This window comes from Eretmochelys imbricata, chromosome 10 (assembly GCF_965152235.1).
Source record: "Eretmochelys imbricata isolate rEreImb1 chromosome 10, rEreImb1.hap1, whole genome shotgun sequence".
NCBI lineage: Eukaryota > Metazoa > Chordata > Testudines > Cheloniidae > Eretmochelys > Eretmochelys imbricata.
This window is the reverse complement of record NC_135581.1, coordinates 54684153-54706974: the sequence shown is the minus strand read 5'-3', so window position 1 is coordinate 54706974 and position 22822 is coordinate 54684153. Positions and strand designations below refer to the sequence as shown.

Below are 22822 nucleotides of genomic sequence, written 5' to 3'. Positions count from 1 at the left end.
ACATATTATTTGTGCTGAACAATTCATCCAGCCCTAGACTATGGCAAAAAATTCTGGCTGGTGAGCAAGTTCTGGAAGTCCTTTAGGGTAGTTTTTATAGATTTCTCCCCACCTTCACAGCCATAAAAATGCTGCTGAAATTCATGTGACAGATTATTTGCTGGGATTTGTGTGTCATGCAAAATCTTGCATGTAATAGGGCCACAGTATATTTCTAACAATGTCCAATAACTGTCTTGCAATTCACAACAAATTAACAAATGGATTGACTAGTTCAGATTTTTACTGAACTGGGAGGAAAAAATCCGCAAGCACCTATGCTTATGAGGAGATACAGTCCTCATGAGATGCAGACCTTCATTGACATATTTCTGGAGACACTGCATTTCACACTAAAATGAATACAAATGTTTACAGTGATGTAATATGTCACTATGTTAAAAATTTGCAGTATGCAAAATGACTACCATTCTAAAAAAGGGGCTATGACAAATTTACTTTCTATTGAGAAAAAAATCACCCCATGATGGCTATAGAATTTCAAATGTATATGAGGCAGATACGATCCTATTACAATACCACATCTCCAGTATTATGACTTTTTCCCTGTCATTCTACTACCTGAGTGATGTCAGTGTAAATTCAGGCACCATTAGTACATTTTTGACCAAACATATACACAGCACTAACAAAGGAGTAAACAACCTTTCAGCTTACCAGTGTATGTAAAAAAGACACTGACAAAATGGAAAATAATAAATTCTTTATGATAAATTAATCCTCTTATTTCTGCACTGCCCCAGAAAAGTGACAAGCTAGACATTATTTACCCATCATTCCCTTTTTAGGATTCCTTTTCCCACAATCCATTGCTATTTACTTTGCAAGTAAGAAACTGGTTAAACTAAGTAGACAGGGAAGGATCCTCACAATCCTCAATGCCGGTGTCCCTTACTTTCTTTCTCCCTACGCTTTAACTCCTCTTTGTAGCAGTATGAGCAGTAATTTTCAGTCTCAGGACGACCATAAAAGGAACAGTTCTCTTTCTTGCAACGGTTCTGCTGGATGGAATATATTGGGCAAACTGTGCTTCTGCCTCGGTTTTTATCATTGTTCAACCAGGTCTGAGGAGCCTCCTCATCAGCATATTCTAAGCAGTCTCTAATATCACCGGTATTAAACCCATTTGTAAATGTCTGTGACTTGTGGTCGGTAGGCATGGCGTAGGTCAGTGATTCCACTGTGTTCACTGTACGGATACCTGATATCCGGGCTGGGCTATAACTCTGTGAAGACAGCGATCGATTCTGTTGGGGATAAGTGGCACATGTTTTTAAGGTGCCAACCACTGGCTTATAGCTATCATCTTGGAAGCTAGATGGCTTGGAGTTGACATCATGCAAATGAATAACGCTTTGCCTTTGAACAGGTGGAGTATGGCTATAGTGGGCAGATACCGGAACGGGTCCGCTTTTCTTAGCACCATTACTTGGTGAAGAAAATGACCCTGGAGTGGGACTAGTGCGATCTTTAAACTTTAAAACCAGTTGAGTTGTATGGCTTTGAGGCAAGACTGGTGATGCCCTGTCCTGAGGAGATGATTCTAACTTTTCTTTTGAATATGCTTCTTGCTCCAGTTTCCTGCAAGATGACCCATTGAGAACAGCTTTTTTCTCAGCCTCCTTTCGCTTCTGTTCCTGCTCAGCATTGAAGCGCTCTTGGGCACTGGTCAGGTAATAGCCGATCATCTCCTCATGGAACTGATGCCTATGGCTAGTCAGAAGAAGGCCAGCAAAAATAAACTTGCGTTCTCCTTGCATGGCAGCTCTCAAAATGTTGAGGCTGAGCTTTACATCAGTGCTGTATTTCCACGGGTCAGACTGTTTGTCAGAGAGGGATTTCGTGTTTATCTTTTCGGCAGGTGAGATGCTTGCCTTGTCAGTAGGAGAGGGAGTTGTCTTTTCAGACGGAGACGTGCTCGCAGACTGTCCAGATTCCTCTTTGCTCCCTTTGCGAGACTTTGACTTCTTCTCTTTGACTTTTTCTGTGATGTCGCCATTTTTCCCATTCCCTGAATTTGTTCTGCTCATCTTGCCATGCACTAGCCCTCCCAGCCCACCCATATTCTTTTTCAGTTTAATTCCTAGAGTTTTACTGAGGCTTCCGAGTTTATTGGCAACTGAATCCGTCCTGTTTTTGTCTTTATCTTTCCTCTGTTTGTCTTTTTCCTTTTCTTTACCATTTTTGCCATTGCTGCCATTCGAATTACTACAGATGGAATCTCGGTCTGAGTCCATTGAGTCGGCCAGAGACTGAACGTCCTCCCCTGCTGAAGCGGTGGGTGATTCTGGCTGGGCCAAAGGAGCCTGTTAGGGGAAATTAGTTATGATTAGATAGAATAAAATCAGTTTTACACAAGGATTGCATTTTATATCCCCCATCAAATTGCATCTAACTTGTAGCTTTAAATCTACGTAGAGCCATTTTAAAGTTAAGTTTTAATTAACGTCTGTAGCCTACAGGGCCTACAATGAACAAAACAGAGGTTATATTACTTCAGGGATAAGTGTATATTCTGCAACAATATTAGTTTATAAAAAAAATACACGACTATCAATCACAAAATGGGGAAGAGTTAACATTTATTTGGAACTCTGAGTTCCAGTTCATGCTTGAAGGTGAAACTACATAGCAGTTTGCACAGAATAGTTACAAAAAGGATCCCAAATGGGACACTAAAAATTCTCGCAGCTTTCAAACTTGCACATGTTTATTCTAATTTGCAAAATTCTACTCACCCACTTGTTGAGAGTAAGTGACATTTTTTGCTGGGTGAGAGAGTAAAGTTCTTCATTTTCATCACCATCAAGGTAAAGGATTGGTAACTGATTTTGTGCCAGGGCTAGTAAATTTCACTACAATTCTGCAAGACTATTAACTCAGTGTCAATTTTGTTCTGAAGAGCAACATTAACACTTAGTACAAATTTGCACTCTCTTTCTCATACATGAGATATTTGCCCAGTTTGTGGCTAGGCTACCACAGCTTTCTCAAGGTGCATCACTATAATTATTTTATGGGGATTCATGGAAGCCAGACAATAACAGCACTAGCAAATGCTATGAAAATAATAGTTAAGAGACTTGCAAGGTTCCCAAACTATGAATACAGCTCAGTCCTGGCTGGCAACACCCCTGCCCTCTCAATCCTGAGCCTCCCTGGAACAGATGCTGCAAATCATACTCATTTGCGAGACACGTCCGGGATAGAGACCAGTGTTCGTTAGGGTCTAAGTTGAGATCATAAGCTCATTTGGGACCACAGGGATAAAAATAAGTCTCCAGAACTGGGAAAAATAGACTCTAAAACTACTGCAACAGCTGGTCTCTTTGGTGAATCTCTTGCTAATGTAGCGGATCCTGTGGGATGATGAGCGCCCAAACCACTCATTCACTACAATGGATATTGAGCATGTTTAGAACCATGAAGCACGAGGTCTTTACATCTGCCAAACAGCAAATATGAGAAGTTTAACTAACCATAATCCTTCAGAGCAAAATTCATCCCTTTGCAAAAAGCCAGTACGGGGACTATGTATCAATTGAGTCCTCAGAATAAGTCTTAAGTGGTGCATATGCTTGTGCTGGCCCCAGTGGGGTTGCTGAAAACCATTGAACCAAACTGTAAATTCTGTAAATAATGGAAATCACGTCAAGCCAGGGGGTGCGACAGCACCCCCAGCACCTATGGCTGGCCTTCTGCAAAAAGGGCAATTTCACCCTCATTCCATAGGAGGAAAGTTTCAGCTCTGCTGGGGAATTACTAGGAGTTATGCCATTCTCCCCATCCAAAATAAACCTGTCAATAATTAGTTGATGACTATCTAGCTGTGGAAAAGCACAAGTGAGACAACATTATGCTCTCAGCAGAGTTATTTATACATTGTGACTCAATAAGAACTGGTTCTACTTCTCTGGTATAGACAACTGAGTCAAAGACACGCATACAAACAACAGAAGGAGCGGCAGTGCTCTACACTTATACACTTACTATTACTGATTAATACTAGATGCAAGAACAAGGACAAATGTATCATCGTCTCCAACACTAAGGATGAAATCTTGGCTCTACTGAAATCAATAGGAGTTTTGCCATTGACTTCAATGGGGCCAGGATTTTCCCCTAGGAGTTTCCTTCACTTCAGTTCAGTTAAAAATGTGCTCACAGTTCCTTTATAAAACAATATCCATCCCACAGTGCAGAGGAATGAAAAGTCAGCCCATGAGCCTGTCAACTAATACAATAAAATAATTAATAATAATAATAAATAGAGATGGGGCTTGTCTGTGCAGACAGATTAATTCAGTGGAAGCAAAGGGGAATCTGCTAGATGGTAGGTAACACCTCAATGGGACCAGACATGATTCATGAACAACTGGGGGAAATGAGGATCTGTCAATGAAAGGGATGGGCAGAGAGTATGTGGGAATAATTGGAACTGACAGAGGAAAGAAAGGGTCTGGAAGTCTCTTAATAGGATTGGTGCCTTCAATGAGCACACGCTGGGCCTTGTAAAACTACCTTTTTCTCCTGCAGACCTTCGCAGTTTTCCCTGAACCCTCAGTTTCTCTTTTCAACCCCTGGTTGTGCTTGGTGCCTTGTTACCTTTGTCCTTGCCCATCAACTTATTGACTCTAGATTAACCCCCATTTCCTTTAATATGATTTGCATGGGAATAGTGTGAGAGAGATTCAGCAATGAGGTCCCAGCTGTGTACCATTATAAATAGCTTCCTCCTCCCAAGGTGCTGGGCTGCCACTCTAGCAGCAGTTTGTGGCCCTGTCAGCCACTTTCTAATGTAAAAGTGGAGCTATGAGCTATCCAATGGTCCAAATTTAGTTCTTATAAGAGAAACTGAGTTGAAATGGGATGTTTTAGACCATAAAATGCTGCTGAAAGGGCAGCTGACCTTCTGGGAATATTGGAGCATAATGCAGAGAACGGCCTAAATAGTTCAGGAAACCTTTAAAAATAAAGAGAGAATTAAAACAAAACAAAACAAAAACCCTAGAGAAAAATAATTCCAAAAGATTAGAGTTTTACTAGAAACTACTTTTCAAAGTGGAGTGCATGTTGCAAAAACACCCATGCAGCTGTGTGTGTCTGTGTGTTTTAAAGAAAAAAAGATGGAAAATTTACAAGCCTTATTCCAAAATCAGTGAGCCACACCAGGCTCTGTGCCTTTATTGGCTATTGGTTCACTCCTGAGGTGACACAAGGCAGGTAGCCGAACCCTGCAATTTCCCCTATGAACAAGCCCTGTTGTGGCTTATTTCTCTTCTGTTGTTTAGACAGAGGGAAGGGTTACCCGTGTTTCAGATGGTATGCGTATCCAGGTTACATTCATGTAGCTGTGCAGGAGATTAAGCTTTGCCTCCAGAGACAGAATCAAGCTGAAGAAAAACAGAGGAAAGAGAACAGATGACTAATTAGTTAAAAATACATCCAAGGAAAATCAATACGCACACTTCACTGCAGGAGATAATTTGCATTGTTCAGACTAACAGCAGCTCACAGCACATTAGTAAGGTTGAGACCCACCCACCTCTTTTCCCCCAATAAAGCTCTCTATTAGTGAGCGTCCCGGAACATAGATCAGGCTTGATGGGTTCAAGACACCTTACTGTTAAGATTACAGAGTTTTCTTACCTGGCCAGTCTGGTATTATCATTGTCATCTTTCCCCCACTCCCAGCCTTTCCCAGGATCAACCGCAAAGTGCAAAGGCAGTAACTTGTGTTCAGAGTCAGTCAGAGGGATCACCGCTGAAGAAAAGAAGAAATCAGGAAAGAAGAAATGGGTTTAGCTGGGAAAAGCGGAGAAAAAATAATTGGTGGAAGGAAAGAACCAGTACAGGAGTATGATGCAAAGGCCTCTTATACTCAAAACAGTCTCCCAATTCCTGTGTAATATGTGCCACCTCTCCCCTCTAAACCCAGGCCTTTTGTGAAGCATTTTGACACTGATTTTCCCCCCTTCTCCACATCTGAACCATAATCTCTGGTACTGTAAAGAAAAAAACAAAACAAAATCAGGAGTACTTGTGGCACCTTGTTTGACACTTCATTCAGTGCTGTAGCCTCTACTCATGCCACTAGTCTCACTGCCACTAATGAGGCTAATTGGAGTGAACTAGGACTACTGCCATGACTGAGAGTTGCAGGATCAGCCTCTTAAGCCTTGTCTACACTATAAAGTTGTACAACTTTAACTATACTGGTACAGTTAAAGCAATACAACCCCTCTAGTGTGGATGTAGTTATAACGAAAAAACATGCTTATTCTGGTATAAACAGGATTATACTGGTATAGATTATGCATGTATGGGAAGGGGAATGAGCTATACTAGTATCAAGGATCTTTATTCTGGTATAACTGCATCCACACAAGGGGTAGTACCAACATACCTGACTGGGTAAGTGTATATATATATATATATGACACCATAAGCTATCATACTTATAGCAGAACAAAATCTGTGTGTAGACCAGACCAAGTAAGGTCTTTGGAGCAAGAACCCTGACATTTTGTAATGCACAATGTACATCTACAGGGATATATTACATTATAAATATTAGTAATAGCTGAAATAAAACCCCCATTTTAGCACCAGGCAGATTATATATACAAACACACACATTAGATATACAATACACATTAATGTCTGTGTGAGTGTCTTTCATAGTTAGTACCTTTTCATTTTTCACTGCTAAAGAAATAAAAGGTTGATAATTTGAATCTAAATCCTTCAACTGTTGCTTAGGGCATGAACAAGGTTCTGCCATCCCTGCCTATTCTAAGTCACTCTTTGCATGTTCTCAATATGTTCTTATGGCCCATAAAGTTGAGAAGAGCATTCAACATTGAAACGTGAAGTAGAGAGGGATTCTGGAGATTTCTCACTCAGGTAATGATTGCCAGTTAAGGTATTTAATAGCCTGAGGCAAAGCCCAGTGCACGAACGAGTCCGCATGCTATTTAAGGACCGCTCAAGTCCACTGAAAGGATCACGGCTACTGGGCTATCCCCCATGGTTGTTTTCTTTCTTTTTGTTGTCCTGCCTGCTTGGTGTTTGCCTCACGGATGAAGTTTAGCAGCTGTGCTGCGTACAGAGCATTTTGAAGACTCTACTACAATATGTTTTAGAGATTCTTAATTGAATACATTATGAGAAATGTAATGGCGGTTTGAATTAAAATTGGCAATTTTCTTCTGTTTCATTTTTTAAAAAGATTAGTCTCTGGGCTTACATATTTTATGATGACATTTAATATAAAGCTGTTGAAGGGGGGCTGGGAAGGGGACTCCTCTTTCTCAGAATGCTGCAGCCCATTACTGCTCTAGTGACAACCAATCAAGAAATTTAATTTTCTTTAACATTAGCCTAAATGACTCACTGTAAATATTCACCCAAGGAAAGCCAAAGGGCAAAGGGACTCTGAAAAGCCTGCCAGCCACATGGCAATGAATAATTCAGAGGTTATTACCTTTACCATAAACAATACTGAACTGTTATTTTCCAGCAGCACAGACATCTACATTAGCAACACTGGAAGATGGAGCATTTCTGGATAATTATTGTTGATCACAGAGCAGAATCCAGGATGTATAATCTACACTTGTAACAATAATCATGCTGAAATCAACTATTAATTGTGCTTCATTTAGACATATTTGATGATGACTCCACTATAAAACTATTTTTTGCCTCTTGTTTAATTTGATTTTCTACACAAAAGAATGGGGGGGGGGGGGGGAGGGCAAGAGGAAAGCAAGAATTGTGTACAAATTCTGTGCCAAGATTGCCACCTACTGGCAATAGAGTACAATTCTTTATACTGTAGTACAAGTTTTTGTCCAGGTTGCTCTTGTATGAAATACAGAACTGTGGACAATTAACCAGTTTTAGCTGCATATATTGCTATTAGGTTCAGGTATGGAAACAAGCATTGTTAGAGACTTTAGCTCTTTGAAGAATGTGCATTTGGATGACAAGTATAATATATGATGCTTCAATTCAAAATTAATTGGAGAGTTCTGCATTAGAGCCACCAAGTCATTGCCCTATGGGGCACCCCAAAGGGCATCAGTGCCAAGTAGAAGTGATTACTGGGCCTGATCTCAATCTCATGTACACTAAATGTAAATCAGGAGTACCTCCACTGAATTCAATGACATTATATCGTGGAACATCAGTGATGGAGTGAAAACAAAATCAAGTCCCGTGTGTTTTGAGTGTCATTTACAGTCCAAAAAGTAAAATACAGTCAGAACTTCTTAAACCTATGCAAATTAAGTTAATTAAGCAACCGTTATGGACTTAGGATTTATTATACTCCTCACAAATATATTAAATCAGCACATTACAGAAAGCAAGCAAGAAAAGAGCCCAACTAAGCCAAGGATAAACACATGCCCAGTCCTGGTGGTGCATGCTTTTGCAGAGCACAGATTGTGATTTGTGAATTGGGACGTCACGACATGGCTTGAAACCAAAAGCATTTTACTATTGTCATGTATTTGATTCTTTGGACTTAGTTCCTCCCCGGAAAGTAAATGCACCTTGAGAAACAAAACATTTAGAATGTTGGGATTTCATTGTAAGAGAAAATGACATGTTACAATGAACAGTTTTCATACACAGATTTCAGAGAAATCCATTAAAATGAACTGTTTTTATATATAACATTTTTATTGATATTTGTACAAATAATAAATTTGGCCTAAACTGTCCTGACAGAGGCCCTCTAATGATATTTTAATCAGTAAACAGATACATTAAGGGTTATAATATTGTACCATCTCCATAAATATGGAGCTTCTCCATAAATAAGGAGCACAGCTTCTGAAGCTCCTTTCACGTGAATTTTTTTACAGCTCTGTGATGTGGATATACACCATAAACTGATTCTTGTGGGTAGTTTGAGGTTAGGATGAGGGAATATTACGCTCTTCATGCACAATTTAATAGCTGAAGTCTTGAATCTTTAAAATTTCACTGTGCTGTCTGTTTCATAAGGTACATTCTATTCAATAACTTTGGTTTCCTGTAGGTGAGATCCCCCTTCCGGTATGACAGAAGCAATTGTAAAGTTCAAGGACTGCAAGTAAGACACTTCAACTAATTTCTGAAGTGAACATGGTAGGTCCAAGTACCCTGCAATTGCCTACCTGAATAATTTGTGATTGTTTGCTGCTCCAGTATGGTCAAGGATTTTCTTTTTGAACAGTCCTAGCTGAAACCTTGCTATAACTCTGTTAACAAGCCCTGCTGCAGATTGCACAGGTCAAAAGTCATTGCAGCTATTGATGAATGACAGCATTCAATGTCCTCCAAGTGTACTTTTTAAAGTATTTCTAAAGCGATTGGCAAAATAACATGCCCAAATAGGTGCTCTCCAGTGAACCTTTATGATAAATGTATTATAGTCAAAGGACTGTTGTCATACAACTCACAATTATTATTTCAATCTGATTATGAGGAGTCATTTCACTGCTGGCTGGTTGACAAAGCACTTCATTGTAGTGTGGGAGCTCTTAGGTAAGCCTCATGAAACAGTCTCTGCCCCAGTTGGCAAATGTTCTTTTTTTTTCTGAATATATGAATAAAGACGAAAAACCTGGATTAAGCATCTTGTGAGGAGACAAAACTATTGGCAGGTTCTAGCCAGCTGATATATTTCACCCTATAGGACCCATTTTACAGTTAATGGAACTACCACAATGTGTTGATCAAAGTGATAACTCAAAGACATGTCAAACGTGTTTCAGGGAAACCACTGGTGACAGGTACGTTTTAAAATCCTCTCCAGACAAACAGGGCTCCTCCTGGGGACCTCAGAGCAATGTAACCCACCTTTATCTCCTCAGGAACTGACATATTTTGCAATATATATGTACATGAGTTGAACAAATTTAGATATGGGGTATATCAGGGCAAAATGATTGAAGTCGCTGGGGTTTCACCTATAAATGCTAATGGGAGTTTTACTTATAAGTCAAAGCTCCAGATTTGATCTGGTGAGACGGCATAGTCCACGTAAAACAAAATCAAAGCTATCTTTCCTCCAAAACTCTCAAATTATATGATCAATGCTATTCGTATATGGAGAAGAAATCTTCATTACTGCCTATAATTAGATTGTATTTTATTTAAAATATAAAAAAAGGCCAATTCTTAACAGACGTTGATGGGCACAAATCTCCTCTATTCTCAATAGGACTATGAACGGGTTTTATGTTTTCCTTTGGTATTTATTAGCTACACTGCATATGTAGGGATAATACGGCCTGCCAGATCTGGCGCTCAGAAGATTACCTCAGATAGGGAGTGCCTGTGATGATATGGTGCATCACTGTGGCTATCACTCACTCCCTGCCCCAGCTGCCAGGCCCAGGTGGGAAGGAAAAAATGGGTATGAGTGGAGCATCTCTCTGTCCGTCTAATTCCTGGCTGTCGTAATAATATCTGCAGATCATTGGCAGCTGCATATACTACATTCGACCTGAGGCTGCTGTACCACTTATCAGCATTCAGGCTGGAGCCTGAATGGTGTAGCATTCCCACCACCTCAGTTTTATGCCAAACACTGCTTGGCTGAACCATATGTGGACTTGCACTAGCAGGCAGTACAAAACCAGGTCACTCTAAATACTACTTTGATTCAACTGCCCCTGTAATTAGCCTGTCACTGTCTTTGCTTGCATGATTCAATTTAAGTGAAGCAGTCTAGGTCATAAGAAAGAGTAAATCCCTAAGAAGTTTTTCAGAGGGAAATAATACACAAGCAGACCCAATATTTAAAATTACATTGATGCCTATAGGGAATCTTCAACAGCTTTCAGTTATCCCATACCTTTTGCACGCAAATACAATTACATGAAACAGCCCTAAGGAGATTACTTATCAATAAAAAGAGTATTTTATATTATCTTTAATACCAATATTTTGATCATTCAAGATTATATTATCTACCACCGAGGGAAATGTGTTGCCTAATTATTAAAAATAAAATATTTTGGCAATGTACAATAAACAACAGGAACATATAATAGCTTGTAATAATAGCAATATGTCACCAGGTGGCATTAAAGGGTTTAATTTACTGAGTACTGTAATTAGCGCACAGAGAATGGAGTTTATTTGAACAGTAGCATTCATCACCCTTCTGAGTGTGTGGATGTCATGGCGGAGAAGGGCTTGGGAGGAGAGTAAACCTGTTTGTAGAATTTACTCAGGTGAGCTGTGACAAGTACATGCTAGGGTCTTCCTCCCATCCCTTTTTAAACTGCAATTTTGGGGGCTTCCCCAGCCACCACTGGGCACTATAGTAAACAAAATTATGGTTAACCACATGTATAAGGCATTATAACTGTACAGTGGCATTGACCAAGCAACATTCAAACAGTCAAATGCATAAAACTACACACCCATCCTGCCATGTAACAATTATGCTACAAGCCTTTGGAGATCCCATTCAGAAATGCAGAGATCAGAATGCGACACAAGCATGCTTCCTAAACTGACTGAGTTTGCTGTCCAACCAATGGTCTACTTTGCAGGAACTGACAAGAGTATCAAGAACCAGGCCACACTGTGCTTCTGGTTTGTGGACAGTCTCAATCTGCTTCTCTATTTTTTGTGCTTCCTAACAGATGGCCTCTAATCATACGACAACTCACTCACTCTCTAGAACAATTACCCCCCATGGGAGGCCGATGGGACAAGTGTACAAGAACATAGCTTTTGAACAAGCACAAGCTTTCTTTATTAAAAAGATGGTCTCCAGTTTAACCAATGAACTTTTTTCTGATTAGCTACAATATATATCATGCTTAATAGTAATACAACTAGGATGATGAGGATAAACTCAAGAAAAAAATACATCTGCATAAAAGTAACATTATAAAGATTAATTTAAATCTTTTTTCCCAAATTAACTTTGTGATGCACACGTTACCTAGTGCAAATTTAGAAGTACAAATTTCTACTCATTCTTAGCATTTCCTTCAATGAAAGATCCTTATTATCCTACTGGATTGTTTTCAGGAAAAAGCCAAATATCCTAAATTATACACTGTAGATCCTAACTGGGAGAGGACTGGCGTCATTTTCACATGAACCCTAAAAACTACAAGAATTAGACTACTGTGCCTATAAGTAATAAATAATAGTAATAATGTTCCTTTGCACTTATGTAGCGTCTTTCATCAAAGGATTTCAGAGCACTTTACAAACATGTAATTAAGTCTTACAACATCCCTGCACTGCACACTCAATATGATTATTTATACATAGTTGCTAAAAACAGGGAATCACTTAGAATCTAACTTTCCTCAACAGAGAGGCTCTTGTGACAATGCAGTATTACATGAATGGAGAAAGAGAGACCAGGTGGATGAGGTAATATCTTTTATTGGACCAACTTATTGGGAAGGATCAATTTCCTTTCAAAATTACAACTACCCACTGATCCCCTTTACGGAGCTTCATCCCTAAGGAAGTTTGCTTCAGAAAGAAGAAAAAGGGTAATAGTAAATATCTTTGACATGTGACACATGACAATTCTCCAGAGTACTTGGCAAGAGGGACTTCAGTTTGTACTGAACACCAAAGATGAAATAAAAACTAATATTTATTAAGAAAACTTCAAATACGTCTTCAAAATAGTGGGAAAACAGAAACAGCTTATACCGGTAACCAAAGAGTATACTGACATATTTTTATGTCAAAGAATGTCGTCTCTTTGTACTATTCACCTGTAATATCTCATAGTGGTAGGTCTCTGCACGAAGCATGCTGTCCAAGATTCACATTGGCTTAGAATTTCTGGCTTTTAGGCAGTGGATTTTAAGCCAGATTCTTATCTTTTTCCTAGCAGGACCCTTCATGTCCTGCTTGGAGAGCTGAGGTTCTCTTTTCCCATGTTACCCTTCCCCTTCCTGTCCATCAAAGGTTTTGCATCTTAGCACCTTTCATCTTGCAGAAAAGGGCTGGATGTGACTTTGACCTAAGCAGAGCTACGTACAGGCCAAATGTCAATGTGAGCTCTATTGGACCATTTGACAGCCTTTGACACCATGGACTGCGAGGTGCTGCTCACCCATCTATAAGACCTGACTGGTGGAGACAGAGTTTGAGCTGACTCTGCTCTCTCCTTTCAGATGAAATTATTCCCTCTTTCCTCTGACATCAGGAATCATAACATTCAAAAACCAGTAGGAGAACACTTCAATCTCCCTGGTCACTCAATAACAGACCTAAAAGTGGCAATTCTTCAACAACAAAAACTTCAAAAACAGACTCCAACGTGAAACTGCAGAACTGGAATTAATTTGAAAACTGGATACCATCAGATTAGGCCTGAATAAAGACTGAGAGTGGTTGGGTCGTTATAAAACTTAAACTGAATTTTCCCAATACTAATTTCCCCCTACTGTTACTCACACCTTCTTGTCAACTGTCTGAAATGGGCCACTCTCATTACCACTTCAAAAGTTATTTTTCCTCCCTTGGTATCCTGCTGTCAATTGAATTGTCTCGTTAGACCAACCTCACACTTGGTAAGGCAATTCACATATTTTCATATATTTATACCCTGCTCCTGTATTTTCCACTCCATATATCTGAAGAAGTGGGTTCTAGCCCATGAAAGCTTATGCCCAAATAAATGTGTTAGTCTCTAAGGTGCCACACAGACTCCTCGTTGTTTTTGATGATACAGACTAACATGGCTACCACTCTGAAACCTCTTCCCGCAAAGACCCTCACATGGTGAATCCGACAGGAACTGATCCCATTGTCTCTCATATTCACAATCTTCCTAAAGCCATCAGGAAAGATTCTACAGGCTCTGATGTTGCCATCAGTATGTAGATGACACTTAGCTCTATGCCCCACCTTAATAAATGTGGACTCTGTAATTTCCCCAGTGATCCAGTGTTTGAATAAGGGGCGGGGGGAAGAGAGAGAGCGAAGAGCTGCGGGGTAAAGGCAGAAGTTATGTGAGTTGGGAAGGGTGCTGCATTTTGAGGAACTAACTGAAAAGGTGACCTGCTCCTCCTTTGTAGGAGTCTGTTACTTTCATCAAAGTGGCACACAAATGCAAAATCATGCTTCACAATTCAGTGTTTCTAGACACCCAGGGAGTAACTCAGACCGGGATGTCTCTCACCTTTGGCTTGTTCAGCTATTGTGTTAATTCCTCTAGGAAGTAGATCTACGAACCACAATCCACATATTTATTATCCTCATATGAATATAACTCTTTCCACCTTAAAATAATCTTAGGGGCCCAGAAGCTGCAGCTAGATAGTGCAGCATACAGCAGCCCTTGTTCTAAGCAGAGCTGACTGTATGAACATCTCATACCAGTATCTTGCATGGTTCACTGGCTGCCAGTGGGTCCATTTCAAAGTGCTCAAGCTCACCTTCAAAGCCCTGAATGGGTGAGAGTCCCCTTATCTCAGGAACTGTCTTTCTGCTCCTCATCATGTATCAGATAAAATCATCAAAGCAAGAATTAAAAAACTATAGAGAAAAAAACGTAGATGGAGGTATGTATTAAAATCCAAAAGCTGCACCATAACTTGTAATTTATATGAATATCTATTGAAATCAGTAACTGGATAACACACACCAGACCTTCTACAAACCTCTATAATAAAATGGTAACAAAGATATATTCAAAACTTGCATCTCTATTCCGGTTAGATGATCTCATTGTATCATTTCATTTCAGAGAGGCTTTTCGAACGGTACCTTAGTACTGTTTAGGAAATGGCTCCTTTGTGAAAATAATTCTCACAGGGTTGGCTGGCTACTGGTTGTTATTGTTGGTGAGCTGTGAGACAGCTACCATGTCCACCATGCACAATGCAATTCCCTGCAAAGGCCAAACTGGTTGCCAAGCACCTACCTGAAAAATCCCTGAAACATAAGCCATTGGAGAACAGGTGCTCAATGTAGGAGAAAAAGGAAATCAAAGATAGGTGCCACTTAAGGCTGAATGGTTTTACTGAATGGATTTTCCCATCATACGCTTGACATTTAGATTCAGTTTTTTCATTTTTGTATTCTGTTTTTAGCACTGCGCTCTAATACTAAGTGCTTCTTCAATACTGCACAAAGCCGCCGTATGACACTGTCCCCTTTGGTACAACCTCATCCAAACACAGGAGGACGTGACTGGGTGTTCAAGTCTTGGATGAAGATGTCTGAAGGTGTGTTATAAAAGTTTCTTTCCTCCTCACCCTCCTTTTTATAAACCTCCTCCTCTCTAGCTGCAACCTTGTGCATTTTTGTAGCATGATTATCTTCCAGGCAGAAAGATTTTAGAGACTTGAAAAGCCAGCAGATTTTGTTGTTGTGTAATAGGGGTATATGCCCTCTTTTGGGAGTTTAAAACACCTCTGCAGCTTTGTCAATGAATGAGAAACAGTTCTGGGATTCAAACTCATTTCTCCTGCCTGGTAGCACAAAGCACTTGTAGAGCACCAAGCTGACCTTATAACTCTCCCTGTTTCCTTTGTAAATTCCCTCCAACACAATAGGAACAAATACAAATCTGAGTTCAGTTGATTTCCGCCTAGCTTGGTATGTTTTTGATTAGCTGTGATTTTGATTTGAAAGCAGAACTAGAAGCTTAATTGGATATAATTTATTCACAGCAGGCTAGAGCTACAACTTTGATTTTATGCACAAGAAATCCAGAATTATGCATCTTTTCACTAATGATGGTGATGGAGCAGCAGTCTGCAGGAATACCGCTGGACAAGATACATTTTGTAGCAATGGTTATACACACTTAAATCAGCTTTCCAACATGATGCGTCTGAAGGGGAAAGGAATCCTTTAAAAAATATAGGTAAGAGCTCTCTGTCTATAGAAATTTTCTGTAAGAAGAGTGTTGGTCTTTGAAAGCCACCAAATCCAGTGTAAAAATGCATCATTTTAATAGTAATTTTAAACTTACTCCTTTTTTTGAAATAATGTATACCTGAAAGCATTAAAAAACCTAGACTGAGATTTTCAAAACTGCCTAAATAATTTGGATGCATTAATGTGAATTGAACTCCAAAATCCCCTGTGCATCATTGAAAAATCTCAACCTAAATGTATTTGTTTGCTGAGGTATAATAATTCTAGTGAAAATAATTTGCACGTTGGGAGGTTGGACTGGATCCTGTCGTCCAAGGATCTCAAAGCTCTTCCTAAATATTAATTCGACCTTGCAACACTAGGGAAGTAAGCATTATTGTACTCATTCTGTAGATTGGCAAACAGATACAAAATAGTTACATGACTTGACCAAAGTCACAAGATGAGTGAGGTGATAACGGAACCAGGAGTTCTGCTTCAAATTGCCTACTGTACTTACTAGGCAACACTCCCACATGAGTATCTGTAAATCCACATTGTCTGCTTGCCACAAATCACATCCTACAGGATTGTTGGTTTTGCAACTAATTTATTATTGGGACACTTGTTATCCACAAGTGAAACATTCAAGCTTTAATGCCAAAATCTCATGGAAGATACTAAAACTTTGATCCTTTTACTTTTATAAAATATGTTTAAAAATAATATGCTTACGAGCACCTGAATATCCGCCACTTAATATCCTGGAGCTATGAGGCTTTCATCTATACTCCAATCAACTCAGAGCCATGCTTCCCCTTCACTTCTTGTCACTTAACTAACCATTTTGAAATTAACATCAACCAAAGCAGACAACATTTATTGTGCTTCTTCTATAATTCTTCATTTTTTAGTGCTGCTTTTTTTTTTAAACTGTAAATGTCAAGGATAATTTTCCAAACTCTGTCAGAATCTTGACATCCATCTCTTTCAGAGCAAGTGAAAGAAGAGTGAGTGAATGTGAGTGTGGATTGGGTGGGAGGCTTGGAGGCAAAAGGACAGGAAGAGGGGAAGGGATGAAATCGGGGAAAGGCAATGATAGTTTCTTTCCCCCTACATTTTGTACATATTCAGTGGAGCCGCCAGAGAGGTGATTACACTAATCAGTGAGATGCAGCTGTCTACTGGAGCGCTCATCCTTGAGAATTAGCCAAAACAGAGAGTGGCAACAAAGCTGTATTGAATCAGTGCAGCAGAACTAAATTATGTAGAAGAGACATTTCAGAAAGGCGATGTTTTTCTAGCAAAGCAGCAGTGACTACATCTTGACAGTTTAATCTGTAATATTTTTAAGAGGATTATGACTGAAATTTGCTTTGGTTAAGAGAACTGCATTAAAACCTTTATATATTTGACACTTTTGCACTTACAGCATATATGCCTTTGCCAAGGCCAGGCCTAAACACAATTTTGGAGGTTTGGTGGGGTTTTTTTGGTCTCTCTTTTGTTGAGGGATCACTAGTAAATAAATACAATTGGAAAGCTTTGAAAAACAAACACAATTATAGCTAGCATACTAATGTGAAAAACAACCGCAAGTCAATTAAAATAAGCTCAACAGTCCACTTTTCTGATTTTCCCAACAGTTCACAGACCCTGTCAAGTAATTAATACTAATCTTTCTAAACCGATCTGAGAATTTGTGGGGTGTAAGCTACACACAATCACAGGAGCTATTTACTCCATAGTGTCTCCTTGTAACATTTAAATCAAAGGATGCTTTGAGCTATGTTGGGAGTAGAGCCATTACATTTATCCATTTACAGGAAATCAGTCTTTATAAAAAGAGTTACTGTGCCTTTGAACTGACAAATTCATGAATAAAGGCTTTTAGGAATAATCAGCTAAATCCCCATGATTAAAAGAATTTCAATGTGACAGTTGCTTATTTCACAGTAATGGTCTAGAAATCAAGAGACCCATTTTTAGTTGTCTCCTCCTGACTCCCCCAAGAAAAGTATCTTCAAATAACTTGAAATCGGTTTGATGAGGGGAGGGAATCAACTTCAGATGGGAATCTATCACCCTTGTGCTACAAAAGCACTGAGCTTTCACATTCAAATAAAAACCAAACACACAAAAATGCCCCCAGTGTTTGGCTTCACATTTGTGGCTTTTATATTATTATTGTATATTATCTTCTGTTATTATTGTGTCTCATCCTAACACAAAATATTATTCTGTGAAGACCAAAAGAGATGGGGAAGAGAGCCCTCTGTAGTAACAATCACATCCACCAGCTACCTCAAAAGTCAGTCATCAGACCCTTGAAATCCTCCATCTGCTCTGCGAGGTCTCCAAGTGAACCATCTTAAGGGGTGAATGACACAGCCCATTCCCCAGGCAGACGGTATTTTGGCCACTTGAGAACAAAAGCTATCACCATTATAAACAGATTTTTGTGGTTGTTACTCTGGGTAGATTCTTCATTGAACAAATAATATTTCCCATCCTAGGTTAATTATTTACAATTGAACTGCTATTTATAAACTACTATTTGTTCCACCAGCAGCAGATCAGTGTTTGTTTCTCTGATCTTTGACCTGTCTAGTGAGAAATACTTCTTCCCACCACTGATAAAGAACATAAGATGGGGAGGTGGTTCTAATGAAACAGTCAGCCTCTAGAGTAATGGATTGTATTTAGTTGAACTTCATACAATGAAACTTTTCCTGGACAGTTGCCTTGCAGGTATAGGTGTCTTTCAAATTGCACAATAGCCCAGTTACAACCTGGCGCCAAGTCTGTCATGAGTCTGAATGAAATAGTGTTTATCCAGGTACATAGAGTAGGATGATAACCTGTTCTGAACTCACATCTACTAAAATAAACTAACTGGAATTCTGACTCAACTACCGACTAAGGGCTAGCGTTTGTGGAAGAGCAGAGCTTTACTAAGTGCAGAACCAAAGAGGTGGGAAGCAAAGATAGCTACCACTAAGCCACATTTATGTTCCCCTGATAGTATGGCTAGTGTGGCTACTAGGCTGGTCTGGTACCTCGCATAAGCTAGAGCAGTAGGGGATCATTACAGTAGCCAGGAATTACTAGAGCATAGGGAAACTCTTGCCATACCCTGTTTGATCGACCATTGCCCGCAACACTGTGACCATTGTGGAAATTGTTGTAGGAGCTGTTACGTTACTGGAGACTTCTGCACAGGAAGACTCCTCAAGCGAACAAGACCAGCTGCTTTGTGCTGACGGAATGTCCCAAAGAACCTGGGGTATATGGCCACGATCTGGCCCATAGTAGAAAAGACAACTGTTCTATTTTATATTTCATCCAAGCACCTCTAAAAATAAGTGTACGGTGAGGGGGCCTGTTTAAGCATTCAAAAGTCAGAAAATGACAAAATGAACATTTCACACACAACCTTAACTCTGTCCCTTGTGTTTCTATATGATATAATGTTAATTATACAATATACTATTTTTAAATTAATGCAATAAAATATCATATTGTTTCTTCCACAGTAGAAGGAGCAGATCCTGGAAACACTTCCCACTGGGCATAATGCTGAATACTGTGACTTGGCTTTAGTGGGACCACTCATAATAGCTAGTGCTATGCCCAGTAGCAAGTATTAGGCAGAACTGGTCCTTTAATACACATTTGTAGCAATTTGTAATAGAGCAAGTATACACTAATGGAAACAATTTTAATTGTCATGATGTTCCCACAAAACGTTGTAATTATTATTATTATTTATTATTTGTATTACCCATAATGCCTAAGATCCCCAGTCATGGACTGGACCCCACTGTGTAAGGTGTTAAACACAGAACAAAAACAACAGTCTCTCTCCCCCAAAGAGCTCCCAGTCTAAGTTGACTTAGACTTTTAATGTGATAACTTCTTTTGTCACATTATTTATTTCGAGTGACTTTGCCAGCACCTGTACTGTCCATTCTGTCGTCAGCCAGCAGCAAATGTTTCTGGGGCCTGTAAAAAGGTTGAGGAATATATGCCCAAATTTTCAAAAGTGGCCTCTATCTTTGGATGCCTTAGCTTCCAGGATTTAATATTTTAGATCAACATTTATAAAAAAGAAAACCCCTTCCGTGCATTAACTCAAAATAATTTCTGTACATTGTGCAAAAGATTTTAAAATGTGTTTGATGGTTCCCATTGGAGGGAAAAAATTTATATTATTTCATAAACAAAAGAATCCCCATTTTTATTACATATCTGAGGGCTTAACTAGGACTAAGTGGTACATTGGCATTATGCTGACCTTCTGCACGGGGGTGAATTTCACCCTCTTCACATAGATGAAGACTTTTGCACGTGAAAATTCTATATGTACAAAGAGATATTTGTAAAATTGTATTGTACTGATCTGTCAAGCTGTAATCCATGTGTCATTTATAAAAACAGAGTCCCTTTTCATTATAACAAAAGCAGGTATCCATTATCAACTTTGAGGAAAACTGCATTTGCACCATTAACCAGATGACAGCTCTTGTCCAAGCTGTGGACATTAGCTAAGAACTGTCAACTCATAGCTGGAGACCATACCAGTTCACCTATATGTTAGTTTTGCTCAAAATAGGTATTTGTCTTATAATAATGTATTCAGTGTTCAGTCTCTATAAAATGCTTGTAAGTTGCTGCATGCATTAATTTCACCTGTAGTGTCTGTATTCCGTGCTATAAGAAAATATATATGTTTTGCTTTATAACTTTGCAAAATGTTTGCTCTGAACTTGTGAACCCATGCACTGGAATTGTTCCCCCTGCCCATCCAGGAGGACTATCAATATTTAAATGGGCCATTAAAAGACAAAAGCTTTGTTAATTGCCCCATGGAGAAGTACATGCAGAAGGCCTCCTCCCATCGCTTTGAATGCTGGAAGAGGGAAATAAAAGCAGTTGATATGAAGATTTTTCATCTCTTTGCTGTTTGAACTCTCACAGAGCCAGAGAAGCCAAAGATCTTGGGGATTACCTCTGGGGTCTGCCCTAAAAGACACTCTGAATTGACAGATCACTACAACTCTGTTACTCTTAGGATTTAGAGGGTAACTCATCTGTGTGTATATGTTTGCTTGCTTTAACCTGTAAATAACTCATTTCTTTTTCCTAATTAATAAACCTTTAGATAGTTTATTACAGGATTGCCTAGAGGAGTTGTCTTTGGGGTAAGATCTAGGGTACCAACAGATTTAGGGTAAATGACTGGTCTTTTTGAACTGGAAGCAACCTGAGTAGTGTGTGATTTTTGGTGTAAGTGACCATTTATCATTAAGTCCAGTTTGCCTTGGTGGCAAGATAGACTGGAGAGTCTAAGGAAACTGTCTGTAACTCCATGGCAAGACTGTTAAAGTGATCCAGGAATTCACATATGTTACTGGCTTGGTGAAATCTAATTATAGAACAAATCACCAGTTTGGGGGTGTCTGTCCTGTTTTTGACAGTCTGCCCTGAGGTAGGCATTACAGTCATGAGCCACTACAGACAGCGTAACAATCACCTTTGAGGAAAAGGTTTCAGAGTAGCAGCTGTGTTAGTCTGTATTTGTAAAAAGAAAAGGAGGACTTGTGGCACCTTAGAGACTAACCAATTTATTTGAGCATGAGCTTTCGTGAGCTACAGCTCACTTCATCGGATGCATTCAGTGGAAAATACAGTGGGAAGATTTATATACATACACTTTAAGTGATCACTCTCGTTACAATGTGTATGGTAACACCCATTGTTTCATGTTCTCTATGTATATAAACCTCCCCACTGTATTTTCCACTGAATGCATCCGATGAAGTGAGCTGTAGCTCACGAAAGCTTATGCTCAGATAAATTGGTTAGTCTCTAAGGTGCCACAAGTCCTCCTGTTCTTTGAGGAAAACTGAATCTTGCACAATTAAATGGAACTTAACCGATATTGTCAGGGAACAGATGAAGTGAGTGCTGTAGTACTACGTCAGGAGGATATCTTTGTACATGTCACTTGAAGATGGAGAAGAATTGCTGTTAGTGGCTAACTGACTAAACTTTCAATGTCTAGAAATAATTACCATCTGTAGAAGAGCAACTTGATATTTTCATAAGAGATGATTTCATATGAAAGTTTTTTGCTTTAGTATAAAATATTGCCTCTATCTGGTGCATGTTGTTTGGGGCAAATTAGATTTTTTTAATGTTTAATCACACTTTTTCCTATTCATGATAGTGTATTATAACTCCCTCAACCATTCCCTCGCAAATATTCAATTAGAAATTCTCAAGGTACATACGTGTCCAAGTAGTTATAACTGCCATACATACATATGGATTTTTGTGATTATGTGTGCATTTGTAGTGATTACGCAAGCCAATTAACAGTTATCTGCATAAATGTTCCGTGCACACACAGCTGCTGTAACTACATGCAGAAGCATGGTAATAGTTGTTGCACACGCATACAGCTTGCACATGTATGAAAATGTGGAACACGGTGTTCAAAGGCAAAATGAATAATTTCACGTAAACTAGCGAAATGAAAGCTGCTGCTCCCCCCCCACCCCGGCATAGGGATATATAAAGTTGATTGATGACATGTATTTTTGGCACATGGATATCTGCAACATCTGCGTACATACGTGAGCCGTGTCACAGATCATAAACTGATTTCCATCCTGGTTTAACAATCAGAACGTTGCTGTTGATGTGCTGTACGTTTTCCTCAGACTACGTGGTACCCTCCAAAAGCGTAACTCAAACAGTCAGCGAGAGGCTATGACAGCTGGCATTGGACTGGGAGGGTGGGCAACACCAAAGTGCAGGCTGCACCATTTCAGCCCTTCCTGGTTAGGGGACTGCTGAAGTCTGTGGGATTGGCCGGTGGACTGCCATCCATAAAAGG

General features: G+C 39.4%; 1 protein-coding gene across 1 annotated transcript in view; it reads right to left on the bottom strand.

Moving 5' to 3' along the window:
• Positions 1-935: 935 nt before the first annotated feature.
• Positions 936-22822, bottom strand: part of OTUD7A (OTU deubiquitinase 7A) — a 118358-nt gene continuing 96471 nt past the window's right edge. Inside the window, exons 9-11 of the mRNA XM_077828870.1 lie at positions 5710-5824; positions 5369-5453; positions 936-2366 (exon numbers count right to left, since the gene is read on the bottom strand). Of these exons, the coding sequence (XP_077684996.1) occupies positions 936-2366; positions 5369-5453; positions 5710-5824 (1631 nt within the window). The remainder of the gene's footprint in view (positions 2367-5368; positions 5454-5709; positions 5825-22822) is intronic.